General features: G+C 37.3%; 1 protein-coding gene across 6 annotated transcripts in view; it reads right to left on the bottom strand.

The window, feature by feature from the left end:
- The window catches only part of ECI2 (enoyl-CoA delta isomerase 2), a 37,109-nt gene that overhangs the window by 578 nt on the left and 13,389 nt on the right, over window positions 1-23,142 (bottom strand). For all 6 annotated transcript variants that reach the window (XM_027869154.1, XM_027869321.1, XM_027869390.1 and 3 more), the window contains 7 exons: window positions 21,422-21,520; window positions 20,989-21,174; window positions 18,675-18,744; window positions 13,559-13,661; window positions 12,026-12,146; window positions 2,523-2,612; window positions 1,749-1,892 (listed from right to left, as the gene is read on the bottom strand). In XM_027869154.1, the coding sequence (XP_027724955.1) occupies window positions 1,749-1,892; window positions 2,523-2,612; window positions 12,026-12,146; window positions 13,559-13,661; window positions 18,675-18,744; window positions 20,989-21,174; window positions 21,422-21,520 (813 nt within the window). The remainder of the gene's footprint in view (window positions 1-1,748; window positions 1,893-2,522; window positions 2,613-12,025; window positions 12,147-13,558; window positions 13,662-18,674; window positions 18,745-20,988; window positions 21,175-21,421; window positions 21,521-23,142) is intronic.

The following is a 23,142-nucleotide window of genomic DNA, read 5'->3' as shown; positions in this document are numbered from 1 at the left end:
CACACACACACACACACACACACACACACACACACACACACACACACACACAATTACTGTAATAAAAGGCAGCATGTTTTAAGTACAATTTCAGAGTTGTTTTTTCCCCCACTGTATGCTCCAACACCTCACTCTATAAAACCTTTAGACACAGAGTTGTATAAATGCACAATGAATGATTTAGCTACCATATTAAAGAAGTAAGTGGTACAGTCAACAAATCTACAAGGCTGTCACTTTAGGAAGCTGCATTATCAGTTTAGACATCACCAATGGCAGCCCTTTTGACTCTTGTTTACTTTCTCATAAGATATGCCTTCTTGCCCCGATGAGTCATCTCTATGACCTTCCCCCAACTCCATTTATGATAAATCAATGGGGCTGAACAGTCTGAGAAGGCCCCTGTATCACATTTCTCCTCCTGCTTATACACATGCTCACATAACATCTCAATAATTTTTCAAGACCCCAGGGATACTCTGATGAAAAATGTTAGTCTATTAATTGCTTTGCAAATGACTCAAGGTAAACATGGTTTTCTTCATTTTGCTGAATTGGAGTAAGCTTACTAGAAGCTAAGGTGGAGAAGGGAAGGAAAAGGATTTTTTTTTAAAACTCAGACTTCACCTAGCAGCAAATAAGTAAAAATGAAGGGGCTGCTTATCCAGTGGGGAATGAGCAAGTAAAGTAATGGAATGGAATGGAATACTATTATGCCATAAGAAAAAAGAGAAAATATCTTAGAAAAACCTGAGAAGACTTGTATGAACTGATGAGAGTAACTGAATAAAACCAGGATGACAATTTGTATAATTATCATCAACACTAGAAAGAAAAATAACTTTGAAAGAACTCTGATCAATGTAATAACAAACCATGATTCTAGAGACTGATGGTGAAGCATGTTACCCATGTCCTGATAGAGAGGTAATGGACTCATTGTACAGAGACATCTATTTTTAGGATGTGGACAATGGGGGAATTTGTTTTGCTCGACTATGTACATTTGTTTTAAGGGTTTTTTTTTTTTCCAATGGAAGAAGTGAGGGGGAGAAAATAGATAAAAATTTTTAAATTACTGAATGGTCAGCAAAATGAATGAATAATAAAAAATCTTAGTCAATGTATTACAAAGTACTACAATGTACTTTACAAAGTAAAGTCCACTTTTTACTTCTCAGAATATCTAAAATGATGTGTTATGTGACCTTTCCTAAGAAGAGATTTCACTCTGTTACAGAAAAATAATTATCCATAGCATTAAATGGTATGTGGAGGCCCTTTAAATCAAAATTCTAAAAAAAGTGGAAACTGGCTTTAGAGTTGTGGCATAACACTAAGTGTCATGTCACAGAGTAACTCTCTACTCCCCTCAATGCCCCTTCTACATTTCTGTCACTAAAATAACAAATGTCGACTGCATGTTTTATGCAAAGAAAATGAAATGTTTCATGTTTTGCTTGAGGTCTTTCTCACCCTAAGAGCTTCTATGTATCAAAAGACTGTGGTTTGAGGTTTTCTGGAAAATATATTGTAAGTCATTTGCTTCAATTCAGTATTTGAATGACCAAAGGTAGGGCTTTTAAAGGCAAATATCACATATCAAGATTTCTAAAATTAAAAAATTTAGAAAACCAAGATGCCATTCCAAGTCCTGTTTTTCTACTTATTTCTTTTTAAGGAGAATTTCCTCCTTTTTCAGAAAGTTATTTCCATAGCCCTATATATGTGAAAACATGAGTACTTACCTTTGGGGGCAGTTGTGAGTATGCCTTCAACCTGGTCCAAACTTCTTTCTGAAAAGTGCTATCAGGAAAAACCTCAGTAATAAGTCCTTGAGCATAAGCTTCTTGGGCTGTTAACTTCCTTCCAAAAAGAAGCATCTCAGCTGCCTAAATTGAAAAGCAAGGTGAAGATATTAGCTTGATGAAATAAACATAAGGCACCTGATAGTCAGGGGTTAATCTATCCTCTGTGGGCACTGGGACATTTGCTTGGTGTAATCTGCAGCTCTTGGGAAAGAGAGATACAAGTGAGAAGCAGGGATGGGCAAATACTAAGCTTGATCTTCACTGCATGCCTAGTTTCTACCCCAAAAGATCTCATAAAAAATGCCAACAGCTCTCAGGAGCCCTAACCCACAGAAGAGACAACACCATGTGTACGAGTGGGAAACAAGGACATGATCTCAGTATATTTTACATCTGGGTATCATGGTTATATAATAGTAACACAGCTCTATTATGTAACTGCCCTTGTAAAACTTACATAACCACTTATGTGACCATGGGCCATCTTTTGACACCAACTGTTTCTTGTTCTGTTCCTCTATGATATCTGGCTAGGATGGGTTAACAGGCAAATGCCCACATTCCCAAGAAGTTAGTTCTGCACAACTCTTCAAAATAATACATGATGTTCTTTTATACTTAAAACAATTAACAAAATGTTAAAAGAAGGTGTTATGTAACACATTGGCCTTATTCTCCCCATGCCACCCACTAAGATTTCAATGATTTTACCTTGGCTGGACCCATTATCTTTGGAAAGGTATAAGAGGAGCATGCCTCTGGACTCAGGCCCAGTTGAGTAAATGGTGTCTGAAATGTTGCCTGTTAAAACAAACAAAAACACTCTTGTTGTGACTTTTCAGTTGGTTTTATTTATCTATCCATCTATCTATCTGTCTATCTAATTTCATTTTTGTAGGACCAGGTCTTCCTTGCCTTGGCTGGAAATGCAGTGGGTTTGCTCCCACTGGTGACTGGCACCAAGTTTTTGACCTGCTTCTAATATGGGCTGATTTGTCCCTTCTTAGGCAGCCTGGTAGCCCCCTGCTCCCTGGGGAGGGAGAGGGGAGTTTTAATAGCATTGGTGCCAGGCTTAGTATGGATCAGCTTTAGCCCTATTATAGCTCAGAACCCCTGAACTCAAGAGAACCACCTGCTGTAGCCTTTCCAACAGCAGGGATTACAGGTGTGTGCCATCACCATACCTAGGGTGGTTTTAAATGAAAACCAGTTAGTTTTAAAGGATTTTTAGTTAACTTGAAAATTGCCTAAAGCATGGACATTCTTAGATTTTCCTCAGGTCTTGAATTTTTTCTGTGCTTCACAAAGAATAAAAGTCTTCATGAATTTTAGATGGAAGGGAACTAATTTACAATAATTATAGTCTAAACTGAATGCTTAGGTTTCATTCAGCTTTTCATTTAGATTATGATTAGATACATGGGCTGATTTTTTTCCCTAAATGTTTTTCAAAGGCGCTTTTAAAATTTATAGCTGAATTAGTGAGCAAGCAAGAAATCAAGAGCATTTTAAATCTTCATTTTTCAGATGAAATCTTACCTTAAAAAAATGCTCCTTGATTAAATAAAGCAGACACAATTGCAAATAGAGGGATATAAACAGAATATCTCAGCTATAGTTTTGGAAAGATCAGTAACAGATACCAATTAGATAGATACTACTGTTAAAATGGTAACAGATCCACATGAGGTACACATTGGAGAAGAACTTGGCTTCAAAGACTGATTTTTTGGGGAAGAGTGTATTGACTATGATATAATTCTTTTTTAGTATGTAGGAAAGACAGCGCAGGGAAATAGGTCTTTTGCTCACATGGCGAGAAAGGTGAGTCAGAATCATGGAGTTTCCGAGAAAGAACAAACTGACCAAAGAACGGTGGAACCTTTGACAGAAATAGGGAAGTCTGGAAGACGGGTTTTGAAGGAAAGAGAAAGAGTGTGGACAAAGAAAAGAAGAAGGCCCACAGCAGAGTCTTAAAGAATACTCATAGTTAGATGGTATGATATGGATGATGAGTCAACAAAAGAGAGCTGTCAGACAGGTAGGAGAACCAGGAGATAGTAGTGTCATGAAGACCCAAAGAAGAAAGAGGCTCTAGGTAGAGAAAGTGGTCAACAGTGTCAAGGTGTTAAGAGGACAAGAAGGGTAAGGACTGAGAAAAGATTTTCATATTTGGCAATTGATATCTGATAACTTTGGAAAGAACAATTTTAATTAAGCAATAAAAAAACAGAAGTGATATTGCAAAGGGTTGAGGAATGAGAGGAAGTAGAGTCAATATAAATACAGACAGTTTTTTTCTAGGAGTTAAATTGAGAAAGGGAGGAGCAATATGGGAAGTAGACGGTAGAGCGTAATGGAAGTCTTTAGGGATGAGAAGACTTAGGCATGTTTGAAGGCAGCAGGGAAGGAACCAGTAGATAGAGAAAGGTTAAGATTAGAGAATAAGACTGTCAGTTCTATGGATAATGAAAGAATTTATGATCAAACAAGAGACAGAAAGGATCACAAGAAGTAAAATGGATGATTTTGATTCCATGAAATTAAAAAGGTTTTGCACAAACAAAATTAATGCAGCCAGGATTAGAGGGAAAGCAGAAAACTGGGAAAAAAAATTTTATAGCCAGTTTCTCTGACAAAGGCTTCATTTCTTAAATATATAGGGAACTGATTTAAATTTATAAAAATAAAAGCCATTCCCCAACTGACAAATGGTCAAAGGATATGAAGCAGTTTTCAGAAGAAGAAATAAAAGCTATCAATAATCATATGAAAAATATTATAAATCACTACTGATTACAGAAATGCAAATTAAAATAACTCTGAGGTCTCACATCACATCTATCAGATTGGCTAACATGACAGAAAAGAAAACAACAAACGCTGGAAGGGACGTGGAAAAATAGGTACACTAATGCACTGCTGGTAGAGTTGTGAACTGATCTAACCATTCTGAAGAGCAATTTGGAACTATGCCCAAAGGGCTATAAACTGTGACTGTAAGACTCTCTGTGGCTATAAAACTCTTTGACCCAAAAATACCACTATTAGGTCTGTATCCCAAAGAGATTAAAAAAAGAAAAATGAACTATATGTACAAATATATTTATAGTAGCTCTTTTTGTGATGGCAGAGAATTGGAAATTGAGGGGATCATTATCTGAAGAATGGCTGAACAAATTGCGATATGTGATTGTGATGGAATAATATTATGTTATTATAAGAAACAATAATCAGGATGGTTTCAGAAAAACCTGAGAAGACTTATGAACTGATGTAAAGTGAAGTAAGCAGAACCAGCTGAACATTTTACATAGTAACAGCAACGCTGTAAGATGATCAACTGTGAAAGATTTAGCTATTCTAATCAAGACAATGATCTAAGATAAATCCAAAGGACCCATGACAAAAAATGCTATTCACTTCCAGAGAGAGAACTGATGAATTCTGAAGGTAGACGGAAGCATACTTTTCTCATTTTCTTTATTTTTCTTGTGTTTGTTTTCTTTTGCAACATACTATGTTGCAAAACAAAATATGTTTTGCATGATTTCACATGTATAACTGATATTAAATTGCTTGCCTTCTTAAGGAGGGGGGAGAACCAGGAGGGAAGGACAGAATTTAGAACTCAAAATTTAAGAAAAATGTTAAAATTTTTTATACTGGGAAATATTTAATGAAATAAATTTTAAAAAGATTAAGAAAAAAAAAAGAATGCTATCCATTTCCAGAGAGAGAACTGATGAATTAAGTAAGATTGAAACATATTTTCTTACTTCCTTTACTTTTTTGGGGGGGAGGGCAACATGGCTAATATAGAAATATGTTTTGAATGAAAAAATGATTAAAGAATGAGAGGTGATGATTAAGGGTACATACAATTTGGTAGAGAAGACAGGAGGGATGGGATCAAGGGTACCTACAAATGGGCTTGGCCTGGGCAAGGAGAAGGGCTGCTTCATTATTACAGAGTAAAGGAGGTGAGAGTGGCAGATGATGTCAAGAAGTTTTGAGACGATGAGAAAGGGAGAAGAGGGAGCTCCTGGCACAATGAGTCAATTTTCTCAATAGAATAAGAGGTGAGGTCCTCAGTTTGGGGAGAGGGGCAGTGCTTCCTGTCTATGTACTACAGTTTGTATAGCTTACTCCTGCTGCATAGATTTTCAGGGTTGGAAGGGTCCTGTGAGGTCATCTAGTTTAACCCCTTCACTATATAGATGAGGGAACAGAGTCCTAGAAAGGTGAAGATATTTACTAAGTATTAAGTCAGTAGTGGAGCTGCTTAGAATACAGGAGTCTAGATTCCCAGTCCAAAACTCTTTCATTTCCTTCCCCAGTCATTAGCTGATGCCTGGGTGCCCTCTCATCAACAGCGGCCTGTCTGAGTAATGTTTTCTTTATTTTTATTGAATGCTTTTTGTTTACAATACAGTTGGGCAAAATCCTTGGACAGAATCACTTTTTTCTCATCCTGAATTCTAAAATAGAGATGGAAAGACAGTAAAAATCAGGGCAGAAGAAGTGTTTATGTGGCTATACTTTTTAATTCTAAAGGAGATGTAATGTCCCACAACCTGGTGCCAGTTTTAGTTCACCTTACTCTTCTGTAATTCATGCTCTTGTCAAATTGATGAACTTCATGTCTTCAGAACTTTGCCTTTTCATAGTCCACGGCTCAGTAACCTTATAATGTGCCCCTGTACCAGGAATGCACTGCCCTCCCCACCTCTGAGATCCTTCCTTCCAATCAGCTCAGGTGTTCTCTTCTATAGGGAGTCTTTGCTAATCTCACAAAATCTAAGTGTTTTCTCCCTTCTCCTCTAGCAGTTCAGCGGTGCAGTAGATAAAGTCCTGGACCTGCAGTCAGGAAGACGTAACTTTAAATCCAACCCTGGACATTTACTTCGGTGTATGGCCCCTGGATGTATGTCACTTAAACTCTGTCTACCTCAGCTTCTTCATCTGTAAGATGGGAATAATAAATAGCACCTACCTCACAGGGTGGTTGTGAGGATCAAATGAGATGATATTTGTAAAGTGCTTTGCAAACCCTATATAAATGCGAGCAATTATTCTCAGATTATTTTATATTTACTCATCCCTTTACTTGTATCTCCCTCTCCTTCTCCCTTTGTAAGACCCCTGAGGTCAGGATTGTTTTACCTTTGTATCCCTAGCACCTAGCACAGTGTTTTCCATCTACCTAAGATCACCTTACATCTACTCCGTGCTTGTCTTATATGTACCAATTTATGTATATCTTGCTTATGCTATCAGAATGTAAACCCACGAGGGCAGCGATTTTTTTCCAATTGTAAAGACAATTTTACATATATATATATTTTTTATTTTGAGTTCCAAATTCTCTCCTTTCCTTCCTTCCTTGAGAAGGCAAACAATTTGATATAGGATATATATATATATATATATATATATATATATATATACATGTGCAATCATGCAAAACATATCTCCATATTAGTCATGCTGTGAAATAAAACACAGACCCACCCTCCCCACCACACACACACAAGAAAAAAAAAGTATGCTTCTATCTGCATTCAGACTCCATCAATTATTTCTCTGGAAGTGGATAGCATTTCTCATCATGGGTGCTTTGGAATTGTCTTCAGTCACTGTTTTGTTGAGAATAGCTAATTCATTCACAGTTGATCGTCGTACAATATCGCTCTTGCCGTGTAAAATGTTCTACTGGTTCTGCTCACTTCATTTTGCATCATTTCATATAAGTATTCCCAGATTTTTCCTGAAACCATCCTGATAGCCATTTCTTATACCACAATAGTACTCCATTACAATCACATACCACAGCTTATTCAGCCATTCCCCTATTAATGGGCATTTCCTCAACCACCAATTCTTTGCCACCATAAAGAGAGCTGCTATAAATATTTGTTCATATAGGTCCTTTTCCTTTCTTTTTTTTAAAAATCTCTTTGGGATACAGACCTAATAGTGGTATTGCTGGGTCAAAGGGTATTGATAAAAATAATTCCTAATTAAGTTAGTATTGATTATCCTGAAGATTTATTTTAGCTTGTAAGGTCTAATTCAGATAGTTTCTGGATTAAGAGGTATATAATCACCATAGTCACAGACTAAGTTCCTCATTTTTGCAGAGCTGAGTCCCTGTAGCTGAGTTAAGCTAGCATAAATATTTCCTCATTTCTCAAGTCTAAGTTACCCTCTGTGTTTAGCTCTGTGTTCAGTTAACATTTTGACAGCCCCTACCATAGTAACAGGACATTTCAGTTAGTGCAATACTCCCTTGATGGGACTGCCCAGCATGACATGCCCACATCAAAGAAGGCACTGTGCTTTATAAGCAAAGCAGAACTACAGGAGCTCAAAAGAAACACGAGATGTGCAAATTTAAAGACATCTCCACTACAAATGTTCATATGGACGATTTGTGCCCGACCTGTGGTAGAACTTTCTGAGCTTGTACTGGTCTGATCAGCCACAGTCGGACACACCATACCTTGACCCAACACAGTGATGTCATTTTGGTCCTCTTGGAGAAGGAAGGACAATAACCATTAACTCCCTTGATGGACAGATTGATATGGTATCTTGACCAACTAAGTTAGGTGGTGGTTGTCCCTCCTGTGAAATGTTCCCTTTCACTCTCAACATGCCTATACCCCGAATGCTGGCCATAGTGACAAATTACATCTGCCCTGTTCTAGGATACATCTAGCCCAACCTCAAGTCAAGTGACCTGTTTCAACCAAACAAGTTTTTCAAGATTCTATAATTTCCCAGATCCTGTTTTACTACTATAAAAGAAGCTCTGTAAAACCCCTGTGTTTGTCCCTGACTACTGAGGAGGCAGATGACCAGATTAGTTGTAAACTGCTAGCCTTGCAAATAAATGACTGTGCTTAGAACTTTTTTTTTTAAAGGCAATTGGGGTTAAGTGACTTGCCCAAGGTCACACAGCTAGTAAGTGTCAAGTATTTGGTTTGAGGCTGGATTTGAACTCAGGTCCTCTTGACTCCAGGGTTGGTGCTCTATCTACTGTGCCACCTAGCTGCCCCTGTGCTTAGAACTTTGACCTGAGTTTCCCTTATTTGCAGATTTTTATTGCAACAGTACACACTGTTTTATAGCCTTTTGGGAATAGCTCCAAATTGCTTTCCAGAATGGCTGGACCAGTTCACAAATCCACCAACAGTCCACTAGTGTCCCAATTTTCCCACATCCCCTCCAGTATTTGTTAATTTTCCTATTCTGTCATATTAGTCAATCTGATGGATGTAAGCTAGAACCTCAAAGTTGTTTTAATTTGCTTTTCTCTAATCAACTGTGAATTAATACCATTTTTTCATGACTATAGATAGCTTTGATTTCTTCTTCTGAAACTTCCTGTTCATATCCTTTGACCATTTATCAACTAGGGAATGGCTTGTTTTCTTATACATTTGACTCAGTTCTCTATATATTTGAAAAATGACGCCTTTATCATGGAACCTTGCTGTGAAAAAATTTTCTCCCAGTTTTTTGCTTTCTTTCTAATTCTATTTGTACTTGTTTTGTCAGTGTAAAATCTTTTTAATTTAAAGTAATCAAAATGATCCATTTTATATCCCATAATGCTCTCTCTTGTTTGGTCATAAATTCTCCCCTTATCCATAGATCGGATAGGTAAACTATTTTATGCTCCTTTAATTTGCTTATGGTATCACCCTTTATGTCTATATCAGGTGCCCATTTTGACCTAATCTTGGTATACAGTGTGAGAAATTGGTCTATACCTAGTTTCTGCCAAACTGCTTTCTAGTTTTCCCAGCAATTTTTGTCAAATAGTGAGTTCTTGTCCCAAAAGCTTGGATCTTTGCATTTATCAAGCACTAGATTACTATGGTTGTTTACTACTGTGTATTATTCCTATACTTTTTAGTGTTTTTAATAGGAATGAGTGTTGTAGTTGGTCAACAGCCTTTTCTGAATCCATTGAGATAAATATATGATTTCTATTTTTTTTTTTTATTGATATGGTCAATTATGCTGATAGCTTTCTTCTTATTGAACCAGCCCTGCATTCCTGCTATAAATCCCACCTACTCATAATGGATGATCTTTATGATATATTGCTGTAATCTCCTTGCTAGTATTTTATTTAAATTCATTAGAAAAATTGGTCTATAGTTTTCTTTCTGTTTTTGCTCTTCCTGGCTTAGATATTAGCACCTTATTTGCGTCATAAAAGGAATTTGGTAGGACTTCTTCTTTGCCTATTTTTCCAAATAGTTTATACAGTATTGGAATTAATTGTTCTTTAAATGTCTGGTAGAATTCACTTGTGAATTCATCTGGTCCTGGTGATTTTTTCTTAGGGAGCTCACTGATAGTTTACTCAATTTCTTTTCCTAAGACAGGATTATTTAAGTATTCTATTTCCTGTTCTGTTAATCTGGACAACTTATATTTTGTAAACATTCATCCATTTTACTTAGAGTTTTAGAATTATTGACATATAATGGGCAAAATTACTCCTAATAATGCTGTAATTCCCTCTTCATTGGTGGTGAATTCACCCTTTTCATTTTTGATACTGGTAGTATGGTTTTCTTCTTTCTTTCTTTTGTTTTTAATCAAATTAACCAATAGTTTATCTATTTTATTGGTTTTTCATAAAACCAGCCCCTAGTTTTATTTATTAGTTCAATGGTTCTCTTTCAATTTTATTAACCTCTCTTTTGATTTTCAGGAAAATTCAGGGATTTAAAAAAATTTTTCTTTGTATTCTCGTGTGCATGGCACCTGGTCACAGAGCAAGCTTTGAATAAACTCTTGTTGATCGATTGCTTAAAAGCATTATTTCTGACAATGTGTTCTACAGGGTCAGGTTGAATGGAGTCAGGTGATGAGATAACCAGGCATTATCACTGAGGTAATTGAGTGTTCTGAAACATGACTATCTTCTCCAGACGGAATACTTAGCACAGAACAAGAAATCCATCCCTTAGGAAAAGCAAAACATATCCCAAATGATGAATAGATCATGATCATTTATTGAATTGGGAAAACTTATAAAAATGTGAGCAAAAATTACTGGGGAAGGAAATTATTACTGTGTGAAACAGTTGGAGGCCCACAAAATTAGTTAGGGTCTTCTATGCTAGACAGGGTTAGACAAATCTAGGAATAAAGTACTCCTTTATGAAAGGTGAACTTTTTGGGAACATAAAGTCTCTCATTGGCTATGTGAATTTCAATAAGCCACTTAAACTTCCTGGAACTGTTTCCTTCTCAGTAAAATGATGGGGTTTGATTATATATAACAAAAATAATAACAGAGCTAGCATTTAGTGCTTTAGGGTCTGCAAATCACATTACATATGTTATCGGAGGCAGTAGATAAAGTGTTGGGCTTAGAGTCAGGAAAACCCAAATTCAAATCTGATGTCAGACTCTAGCTGTGTGACCCTGGGTAAGTCACTTTATCTCTGTTTGTCTCAGTTTCCTCAACTTTAAAATGGGAATAATGATAGCACCTACTTCATTGATGTGAGGATCAAATAAGATAATATTTGTAAAGTGCTTAGCAAGTGTCTGGTGCATAGTAGGCATAATCTAAATGTTTGCTATAAATAAATAATATATGTCTTCCTTGCCTCTTTGGGTCATTATGAGGTTCAAATGAGACAATATTTGTTAAAAAAAAAACGGGGGGGGCACATAATAGGTGCTGTATAAATGCTTATTCCAATGCCCATTTTCCCTTTTCCCATTTGATTTGATTATATAACCTTTAAAGTTGATTATAGCACTAACATCTCAAGGTTCTAAGATATGTGTACTTGGGAGAAGTGGATTACAAAATGATTCTTTATTTTTTTAATTCATTTACAATTTTTATGACAAATCTTCTATGATTATTAAGCAACATTTTTATAAAGCAGTTTTAAACTGAAAAATGAATAATAAGGCTGCCTGATATATTGACCAGCATGCCTCACTAAGAAGAATTCAGCTGTTTTTCAGAAAAAAAAAAAGGAGGGGGGGAAGGAATCATCCCTCTTCCAAACAAAAAGTCATTTTTATTATACTTGGGACTTAGACTCTGGAAATATAAATGTAGCGACCAAAATTCTGTGCAATTCATTCAGTAACCATACCACTGCTACAAAGAATTATATTAATGATAATGATAACTTAAAAAGAGAAATGAAAAGATAACTTACCCTGTCAGTTGCATATATGATGTCAAATAGGGGAAGAAGTGTAACTGCGATTCCTACAGCAGGGCCATTTACCACTGCAACTAGAGGCTTGGGGAAATCTATAAAATGGTCAACAAATTTCCTAAAAGACAAAGAAAGAAAAACAATGGACATAATAGTCTACATTTTTTCCCCTAGAACATCAATAATGAAACTATATAATGGAGGAGAAATATTTCTAAGCTTGAGTTCATGGATCCCTGTGACCAGATGAAGAGTGTCCAATACAACAACCTATATCTATCTCTACATTCATTTTAAAACTTCTTCGGCCTCCCGTTATATTCATTTTAGATAGTCATCGAGGTAATATTAAGGCATCTGGCATATCTGATATTACAAGTCTTGATTAGGCCTTCCTTTAAGGTTCTGACACATTGGGCCTTTAAAAAAAATTGTGTGTGTGTGTGTATCCCACAAATTTCAAGATTCCAAAATTTTAATGTCAAGGGTAGTATTGGCCCAAAGTCTGTAAGGAGACCGTGACCCTTTAGATAAATATGGGTCTTTTAGACATCATGCTACAGTGTCCCAGCAGTGGGAATTCAAGATCCTGGAAGGAACATATGGGCCCCCTGCTTTTCCCATTGAAATGTTCAAACCAAAAAATGTTATCAAAAGCTATTATTAAAAGACAAGATTACTAGTTGCATTAATACCATTACAATACTATTATCAATATTGATACTATTATTAAAAACTTTTATGAAAATATGATGGGACCGATCTAGAAGAATTTATAATTGGAGGAGGTGGTTCTAATCATTAAATCCTCTGGATGGGTTGAGCATTTGCTAAAATCTGTTGCCTGTTACCTCAACAAGTAGAAACATTTTTTTTTTCTGGTGAGGCAACTGGGGTTAAGTGACTTGCCCAGAGTCACACAGCTAGTAAGTGTTATGTGTCTGAGGCCACATTTGAACTCAGGTCCTCCTGACTCCAGGGCCGGTGCTCTATCCACTGTGCCACTTAACTGCCCCCATTTTCTTTTTCTTTTTTTGAAACATTTCGTATGTCAACTGATACTTAATCAAATTTTCATGGGCAGCAGCATCAAATATAGTTAACAAATTGCAAAAAGTAGGAACATCAAATAATAGGAGCAGTTTAAAGAACTATGTTTTACTTTTTAAACTTTATTTTTCGTGTGTGTGTGTGTGTGTGTGTGTTTGCAACATGGCTAATAGGAAAATATGTTTTGTATGACTTCACATCTATAACTGATATCACATTGCTTGCCTTCTCCATGAATAGAGGAGGAGGAAGAGAATTTGGAACTTAAAATTTAAAAAAATGAATGTTAAAAGTTTTTTAAAATAATTCAAAAATATTTAATAAAAATTAAAATACAATTAAAAATAAAGAACTATGCTTGCTTGTTTACTAAATATTTTTATTAGAAATATAGGAAAACCTTTTTTACTTCTTCACATAAAAGTGCAATTCTGATGAACAAATAAAAGTTTTTTAGAACCAGGTAAATGCCATTCCTACCTCAGTAACATGGAGGCATCTTCAATTCTCTTTTCAATTTCATTTGGTAGAATTGTTGCAAATTTACTAAAGTCATTCCCACTGGAATAATAATCACCATTTCCTAAAACCAACAAAAATCAGCATCATCATAAAAGAATTTCAGAAGGAAAAATGCAACAGATATTGTGGGTTTTAATGCAATAATAAATTACAGAATTATAACTGCTTTTGGTCATACATTTACATCTTGACATTTTTTTTCCTTCATAATACTGTGCAATTAGCCTGAAGTAGACTGTCAGATATTAATAATGGAGAACTGGTAAAAATATGTATAAAATTCCAAAGTTGGGTTAGTTTGGCTTTAGTTGAACAGATAGGCCCTGTGTGTTAGAACCTCAAAGGAAGACCTAAGGGTGACTTTCAGTATCAGATATGTCAGGCACCCTAACATTATCTCGATGACTCTCTAGAATGAAGATGATGGGAGACCAAAGAATGTTTAAACTCAATGTGGAGATTTAGGGAAAAAAAACTGTATGAAAAAAATACTCAGGAGAGTGGGAGGGAAAGGATGCCATAATAACCAACTCCCTTGAAAAAAGTCCAAAACACTATGTGTGTAGGTTAATTTACATGTCTAGATGAAGAGGGAAAATGGGATGGCTTATTCTTGAGAATCTACTCAGATGGTTTGGAGATAAGCAGTAAAGTGTGATTTTTATTTTATGTGCAATTCAAAATTAACCCAGGGCAACCCAGGTGAACAGCAGTGACATCTGATCATAAGTTTTATGCTATTTACACTTGTGATGTAATTTTAAGGCAGGGGCTATTAAGCTTGTGTCATGGACCCCTTGACATGCTGGTGACTCCTTCTCAGGACTCCTTCTCAGAAGAATGTTTTTAAGTAACTGAAGGAAGTCCTAAATTTCAGTCAGAGGTTAATGAAAATAAAATAGCTATTTTTTTTCCTATTCATGTTTGTAGACTCCCCCCCCCCGAAATAATAACAAATAGCAATTATATAGCACTTTAGGGTTTGCAAAGTACCTGACAAATATCATCTCATTTGATCCTCACAAGAATCCTTATCTACATTTAACAGGTGGGGAAATGGAGGCAGGGGTTAAGTGACTTGCCTAGGGTTACATAGCTAGTATATAGATGCTAGATTTGAACTCAGATCTTCTTGACTCTAAGTCCAGCTCACCTATCCACTGTGTCACCTAACTCTATGAAATCTATCCATGGACCTTCAAAGGGTTCATGGATCCCAGGCTAAGAACACTCGTTTCAGAGCATAAGAGAAGAGTGCTTATAAGGGCTCATACTATGGGGTCTAATAAATAAGGGACAATAAAACATCTACCCATCTCACAGGTTAATGATAAGAAAAGTGTTCTCAAGACCTTAAAAGTAATATATCAATGGAGATTATTACTTAGTATTATTGTCATTATCTTCCTGCTATCCATCTAGGGAATCCTTGTTTGGTATAGGTACTGTCTAATATGGGGTAAACTATGACTGAAGGGGATAACTGTTCACACTAGGGTTATGACTTGGGACCAAGAAATTCCTGGTCTGGAGAAGAGTTAACTACGTATTCTCTGATGGAAATCCTCTCCTACCATTGTCTTGGGGCTTTGGGGGGAGTGAGGAGGTGTTATAGCTATTATCTAGGCAGTAGCTTACCTGGGAGTTTAGCACTGAGGGAACCAGGGAACCCCCAAGTGAGCAAAGCTTCCAGGGGAACACTCAGGCTGAACTTAGGAGGTGACTAAGCCCTGGGGATCCATATACCTATGCACAAACAGAGTCTTCTACCCATTTACATGAAGCATATCTACAAGCCAAGAGGGTTAGCTGGAGAAAATATTACTTGGTTCTCCCACTCTAAAGACCTCTCCCAAAGTTTAACAGCCTCTTCTTTGATTAGCAATCTGTTTTAAATCAATATTTGTACAAGGATCACTCTTCACTCTGGACAAAATCTCAGACAATGATTACCATTATTAAAGTTATGGGTTCTTTTAATAGATTTTACCTTTTTTGGGTTGCATATAAAAACAATTTTTAACCTTTGTTTTTGGAAATTTTGAGTTCCAAATTCTCTCTCCCCCTTCTCTACCCCTCATTTAGAAGGCAAGCAATTTTATATAGGTTATACATAAGCAGTCATAAAAAACGTATTTCCACATTAGTCATGTTGTGAAAGAAAACACAGACCAAAAAACTAAACAAAACAACAACCCAAGAAAAATAAAGTAAAAAAAGTATGCTTTGATCTGCATTCAGATTTCATCAGTTCTTTCTCTGGAGGTGGATGACATTTTTCATCATAAGTCCTTCAGAATTGTCTTAGATCACTGTATTGCTGAGAATAGATAAGTCATTCATAGTTGATCATTGTACAATACTGTAGTTACTATGTACAATGTTGTCCTGGTTCTGCTCATTTCACTCTGTATCAGTTCATGCATGTCTTTCTAGATTTTTCTGAGAGCATCTTGCTCATCATTTCTTATAGCACAATAGTATTCCATCACAATCATATACCACAATTTGTTCTAATAGATTTTAAAAGTGGGCCTATTACACTATGTTCTATTATACCACGCAAACTAAGGTGGTAATACACAAAAGAGAAATTAACCTTTATAGTACTAGATATTGTTGATCACCCTCTTCTCTAAAATCTTTGCCTATTTTTTCTATGACACTGCATAATCTTGGATCTCCTAACCTTGTTGACTGTTTCTTTTATGTTTTCTTTGATAGACCTTTTCCCTTTGCCTTGCTCTTAAATGCAGACATTTCTGAAAATCTCTCCTTAGTTTTTTTTCTCTCTCCTCTCTCAGTGACCCAATTCACTCCCATAACTTCTAGTACTACTACCACACGCATGATTTTCAAGTCTGTCTTTAGCCAGTCCTCTTTTCTGAATTCCAGTTTAGCATCTCAAAAACAAAAGACCTAAAACTGACCTCATCATCTTTCCTCCTATCACTACCTTTTCCCTCCATATTCCCAAAGAAAACCTACTTCATATGCTTCTGTCAATGGAACCTCCATTCTTTTAGCTATCTAGGTTCAATACTTCAGTCATTTTTGACTCTTCCCTTTCCCTTGTTTCCCCTAGCCAAACAGTTATCAAGTCCTGCCAATATCTCCTTTGTAATTGTCTCTCTCCTCCCTCCCCTCCTTTCCTTTCAAGCTATCACTTTAATTCAGGTTCATATTACAGCATATTTAACCTAAGGCAACAATAGCCTTCTACCTCATTGCCTGCCTATTTACCCTGTACATGTCTGCCAGATGACTTTTTTCTAGCTAAATATCTTATAGTGTCACTTACAATAAAGCTGGTTCTCCACTGCCTGTACCTGAGCTTGATATTACCATAATCTGGTCTCATCTTCATTTTCTAGCCTTATCTCCCAATACTATCTATCCTCTGCACACCCAATACACCAGTCATCCCCTAAATATGGCCTGGGCCTTCTTGTACTTTTCTCTTATGCTCCTTCTGTTTACCATGGACTGCTTTCCCAGGGTTCCTCCTGTCTAAATCTTTCCCATCTCTCAAGGCCTGGCTCAAAAACCTCTCCCACTCCCAGCAGAGATATCTAGCTTGTCTAACATCTACATGTTTTGTTTTGAAATACATTTTTATTGGTATCTATCTCAAATACATTTCCCCCTATATCCCTCTCCCTCCTTTCCCCAGAGAGCCATTCTTATGGCATTTATTAAATAGTGTATGAATATATATTATTTATTATTATATTTTATATTGTTATAGTATTTATATTTATATATAGTATGTATACACAGTATATATAAATAGTATGTTATGTTATCTGTGATCATGTCTCATTTTCCACTAAACTGTAAGCTTCTTGGGGGGGCTCATTCCCTTTTTATCTCCTTGGGCATCCAGCATGGCCTATTCAACAGAGTAGATACTCAGTATTTATTTTATCAACAGGTGTAGTGGATGGTCTACATCTTCAAAATCTGAGCTTTTCTTTCAATTCCTGAAAAAACAGACATTTTAAGGGATTTTTCAAAACGCTTTAATCATCAGCAGGCTGAAATTAACTTTTTTTTTTTTTTTTGGGCAACAGAAACTCATGAAGTTGTCTACTATATAGTATGATGCATCAAGGAAGTATAGAGACCAGGGTGCAAATCCTGATTGCTAAAACTTACTGTGCCACCCTGGAACAGTTCCTTAACCTTTCTGAGGTTCAATTTTCTCATCTGTAAAGCAGGGACAATACTTATGGCAAGAAAAATGCCCAATAACCTTGAACTGCTATATAAATATGAGCAGTTATTACTGAGTAAAAATAGATATCATGCCATCACTAATATCTATTTATGCCAAAACTCAATTATTTCTGCAATTAGGCATTTCAATGCACAATATCCTGAAGAGTACCCTAATAAATTATTAAAATGAATAGGCTGATCCACAGAATCTTAAAGAAATCAGCTCTGGGCTCAACAGAACTAACCAACAGAACTAACAAATACCATCCAAGGTACTAATGAAGCATTAATCTTTAAGCTACTTGAATCTACCTATAACTGAATGCCTCATCATTATGTCACTAGGTTTTATGAAGAATTCTTATCTGACAAAGTGGGGATAAAGGAAGGTAAATTGCTTAAAAGACATTTTAAAATTAGTTAGGCTTTCCTATCTGTTGCCCACAAACTCTCAAATCTAGGCAGGGCCCATCATCTGTATTTTCACTTTAAGGCTGGAGGAATGAAGCAGAGAAATGGTCAAGTGACTTCTCCAGGACCATAAGTACACAAATAGCAGCCATTTACCCAGGTTTACAGGGTGCTGATTTCTTAGTGAGGAGGAAACATTCTTTTCTTCATTTTCCATTTTCCATTTATATACACTACAGCTGATCAAGTCTAAAAGCCAAAATACAGAGAATAGCAACACTGTATGTGGAAAGAAAATTATTTCCCTAGTATCAGTGGACTAGAATCATAGAATCTTACACAGAATCTTGGAAAAGACCCTTGAGAACATTTAATCCAATCTCCCACCCACGTTAGGGATCTATCCAAATACAGGAGCAAGATGTCCCACAAAACAGAATACCTGTGATAACGGTTAGGAACGAGTCATCCTTGACCGCAGCTTCGAGGGCTAGCATAATTTCATTATACATCTATAGGAGTGGGAGATAGAAGGGAAGAATTAACCTTGAGAAGAATCATCATCAACCAATGGCTTTATTAAAGGCCTATATGTTAGCCATGCTGGTGAGGCAGCATGTCCCACAAAGGGAAGTTGGTCTCTAGCCTGTAGGAGGGCTAAACTCTTAGTTTAGCAGCTAGATGGTGCAATGGATAAGAATGCTGGCCCTGGAGTCAGGAGGACACGAGTTCAAAGCCAGCCTCAGAAACTAACGAGCTATGTGACCTGGGCAAGTCACTTAACCCTGTTTGCCTCAGTTTCCTCACCTGTAAATCGAGCTAGAGAAGGAAATGGCAAACCACTCCAGTATTTTTGCCAAGAAAAGCCCAAATGGGCTCACAAAGAGTCAGACATGACTAAAATGTCTCAACAGCAACATCCTAGTTTAATGATATCACTGATGTTGATATATGCCTTGGGAGAAAAATGATTCAGAGGACAGATACTGCAAAGGCCCAGTGCTGAAAGAAAAGGACCTCAGGGGCCATCTTGCCCAATCCCTTCATTTTGCAAAGGAGGAAACTAAAACCTAGGTATTTTCCAAGGTCACATGGACAGCAAATGAGCTCAAAAGTCCTGCAGTTCCAAGTTCAGTTCTCTTTCTGTTATACAATGCTGTCTCTCACAAATAACATGAGTGATGTATAATATGTGGTCAAAGATCAAAAATCACAGCAGAGGTGTCAGTATATGACCTGTGGCCCCTAACGCTCCCAAGTATGGCCAAAACCAGATTAACATGTAACTGGAAAATATTAACAAAATAAATAAAAATAAACAGAGTGTAGAAAATATTGATATGTGGTTTTCTAAGTCAACATGTGGCCTGCAAGGATCCTTCTGTATGATTTAGTGGCCCCTGTTTCTATTTGAGTTTGACACCACTATTTCATGGGATGGGGAAATAAGGACCAGTGGAGTTACACACAACAGTGTTGGGGAAAACAGAGATAACATGTTGAGAATCAAGAACTTTAAATAAATGACACACATCTGACGTTATCCAGACCTTATCCACTAGTTTTCTCTTATTAGTATCATGTGTTCACTATAATGTAGAGCATGAATCCAATGGACAAGGTTTGTATCCATGTCTCATACTAGTGTGTAGTATTGATGACAAGTAACTTTTCAATCTATTTTTTAAATTAGAGGTGGACAATTCAATGATGCAGAGGCAGGGAGGCAGAGTGGACAGAGTGCTGGGTTTGGGGTCAGGAAGCCTTGAGTTCAAATACTCCTTTGAATACTTACTACCTGTGGAGTCCTGTGGTGGTTACCATGCACCTGAGGCACGTTCCTAGGACTTATCTATCAAGTCAAAGAGTGGTTGCAATCTTTACTGGTAGAAGGAGATCCCACACTAAGAATTCCCTATGCTATGGAGATTTTTTCAGTATTTGTATAGTTCAATGATGGGAAAACAAAAGATGAAGGATAGACAGCTTCAGGAGGCGGTTCAATTCTGGCTGGCAATTCAATGGAAACACTAATTAGTATGTAGTCCACCCTTATGCTCTACTTGATTTGAAAGGGTATCTTAGAGGCCTCAGAGCCTCTTCCTTCTCCCTGGCAGGTCACAGGATGCAGAGTTAGAAGGAACTAAGAGGCCATCTGGTCTAACACCTTCATTTTATGAGTAAGGGGACTGAGGTCCAGAGGAGTTAAGTGACCTGCCCAAATGCTAGCAGAGTCAGAGGTAGGTTCTGAACCCAGGTTCTCTGATTGCAGCAACAGTATACTTCCCACTGTACCGTGTCATTCAATTCGTTATAAAGAAAAGTTAACATCCCAAATCTTTTGAGATCTTTTGGGAGTTCACAAGTTCTGAATACTGACTCAGATCTTTAATGACTGCTTCTCTGTTTGTAAGAAGTCTATTTGTACAGGAAGTAAAGATTTCTCTCCTAACCGAATGGTACTTTACAGATCACAATAAGGGATTATCTCAAAAACAAGAACTATTTTGAAAGTCCTGAGTATTTAAATGAGAAGCACTGAAAAAAAGGCAAAGTGCTTACTAGCTGGGTGACCCTAGGCATGTCACTTAACCCTGTTTGCTTCAGTTTCCTCATCTGTAAAATGAACTGGAGAAGGAAACAGCAAACCATTCAGTACCTTTGCCAAGAAAACCCCAAATGGGATCACAAAGAGTCAGATGTGACTGAAATGACTGAACAACAAAAATACTATTCAGTATAACTAGTTTCCTTACCTTAACATCAATAGCATTTTTCTTGGTGGGGCGGTTTAACATGATCTTTGTAATATTGCCTTCCCTGGTGACTACCAGGTTTTCATATTCAGGTTTTTTATCATTAGAAGAAGTCTTTTCTTGGCTTAAGGACTGAGAGGAAACCAGACTTGATACTAAATCCACATAATTCTGCCTGGCAGTGTCCTGTGAATGAAGATGACAAACAGATAAAATCAGCTGGCTGCATGTGCTGCAAATCTGGTTGACAGTTTAGGAGAAATAATAATTCTGTTAAGGAAGGAATGCATCATGTAAAGCAGCAGATATGGAGACCTTGGTTGAAGAGCTGGGCAGATTGAGCTCTGGTGGTTTGAACTGCAAACATCACCAAGAAACTCTCTTTTAGTATGGAAGGGAAAGGACGGACAGTAGCATTGATCGTGAGACTCACCTTTGGCAAGCTGCCAAGAGCATTCCACGCATCCCATTTTGCCTTGTTGACAAAGTCAAGCATACCTGGCTTTGGTGAGGTACACGGCCCCTCAGCAGCCTGTAGAAAGAGCAGGAAGGATGCAACATTAGCCCTCAATTACAAGTACATGTAGGGGTCCCAAATATCAAGGCTATGAAGTAGGCAAATTTGGGGGACATGGAGAAATAGCAATAAAATTAGAGGCACCTAAGTGGTGTAGTGGAGTGAATTCTAGTTCAAATCCGTCCTTAGACACTTACCTCAGTTTCCTCAAACGGGGATAATAACAGCACCTACCTTGCAGCGTTGTGAGGATAAAATGAGATATTTGCGAAATTCTTAGCACAGTATCTAGCACATAATAGGCACTATATAAATGTGTATTCTTTTTGCTTCTCTAATATCTAACATTTACGCAGCATTTTAAAGTTTGCTAAGTGCTCTACTTGTATTATCTCATTCTGAGTCCCAAAACAACACTATGAGATAAGGTGCTGTTATTACCCCCATTTTACAAATGAGGAAACTGAGGCTGATGGAAAGGTTAAGTGATTTCCCCAAGGTCACACAGCTACTAAGTGTCGGAGGAATCTGAAAGGAAGAGATGGGATTATGAGGAAATAGCTTACATGAGTGCTGCATAAAGTTCAGAGCTCAATGGCTAATTGGGGGAATGGCTAGTAGTCCAGTTTGGTTTTAACACAAAGAATGCAAAGGGGAGTAATATGAAATAAAGCTGGAAAGGTAGGCTGGGGCCAGATAGTGGCGGTCCTTAAATATCGGGCTAAGGAGATGGGTTTATCTAAGAGGGAACAGGGAGCAGCTGAAGGTTTGGATAGGGGAACGACATATTTGGAAAGATGATTTTGGTAGCTATGTGAAGGATGTACGGAGAAAGGAGAGTTTGAGGCAGGAGACCATTTAGGAGGATCAGTTTTCTAAATTAAACAGGAGACGAGCTTATCTGCAGAAATACTGCAAGGTGGAGGCAGTATTGGGAGCCCGAGGGAACAGCTGAAGGTTTGGAACAATTGCTGAGGAAAATGTGACAGGAGGTAAATTTAGATGAATAAAAGGGTAGCAGTGGGAGCTAAACTCAAGTTAGGTCACTTTAGAGTTGACTTGGTTTCATGACTTGTTCTAGCATTGCTTGGGAGTCTCGGAGAAAGGAAAGGAAGAAGGTGGAGGGTGATGGTGACTTTGGGCTGAGAACAATATGCAGTTAACCTTAAGCTTTTGTTGTTGTTTGGTTGTTTTTCAGTCCTGTCTGACTCTTCATGACCCCATTTGGAGTTTTCGTGGCAAAGTACTGGAATGGTTTCCTTCTCCAGATCATTTTACAGATGAGGAAACTGAGGCAATGGGGTTAGTGACTTGCCCAGGGTCACACAGCAAGTAAGTGTCAGAGGCTGGAATTAAACTCAAGAAGACCAGGGACTCTATCACTGTGCCTCCCAGTTTAACCTTAAACTAGACCGGTCTGAAATTCACCTCTCCTCCTTGTCAAGGACTACTTTCTTCTTTTTGGTGAGGCAATTGGGGTTTAAGTGACTTGCCCAGGATCACACAGCTAGAGAACATCATGTGTCTGAGGCCGGATTTGAACTCAGGTCCTCCTGACTCCAGGGCTGGTGCTCTATCCACTGTGCCATCTAGCTGCCCCTAGGGACTACTTTCTGACCATGGTGCTAAAATAAATC

Source organism: Vombatus ursinus, unplaced genomic scaffold (assembly GCF_900497805.2).
Source record: "Vombatus ursinus unplaced genomic scaffold, bare-nosed wombat genome assembly UNPS02000577.1, whole genome shotgun sequence".
Classification (NCBI taxonomy): domain Eukaryota; kingdom Metazoa; phylum Chordata; class Mammalia; order Diprotodontia; family Vombatidae; genus Vombatus; species Vombatus ursinus.
This window is presented reverse-complemented; position numbering and strand designations above follow the sequence as displayed.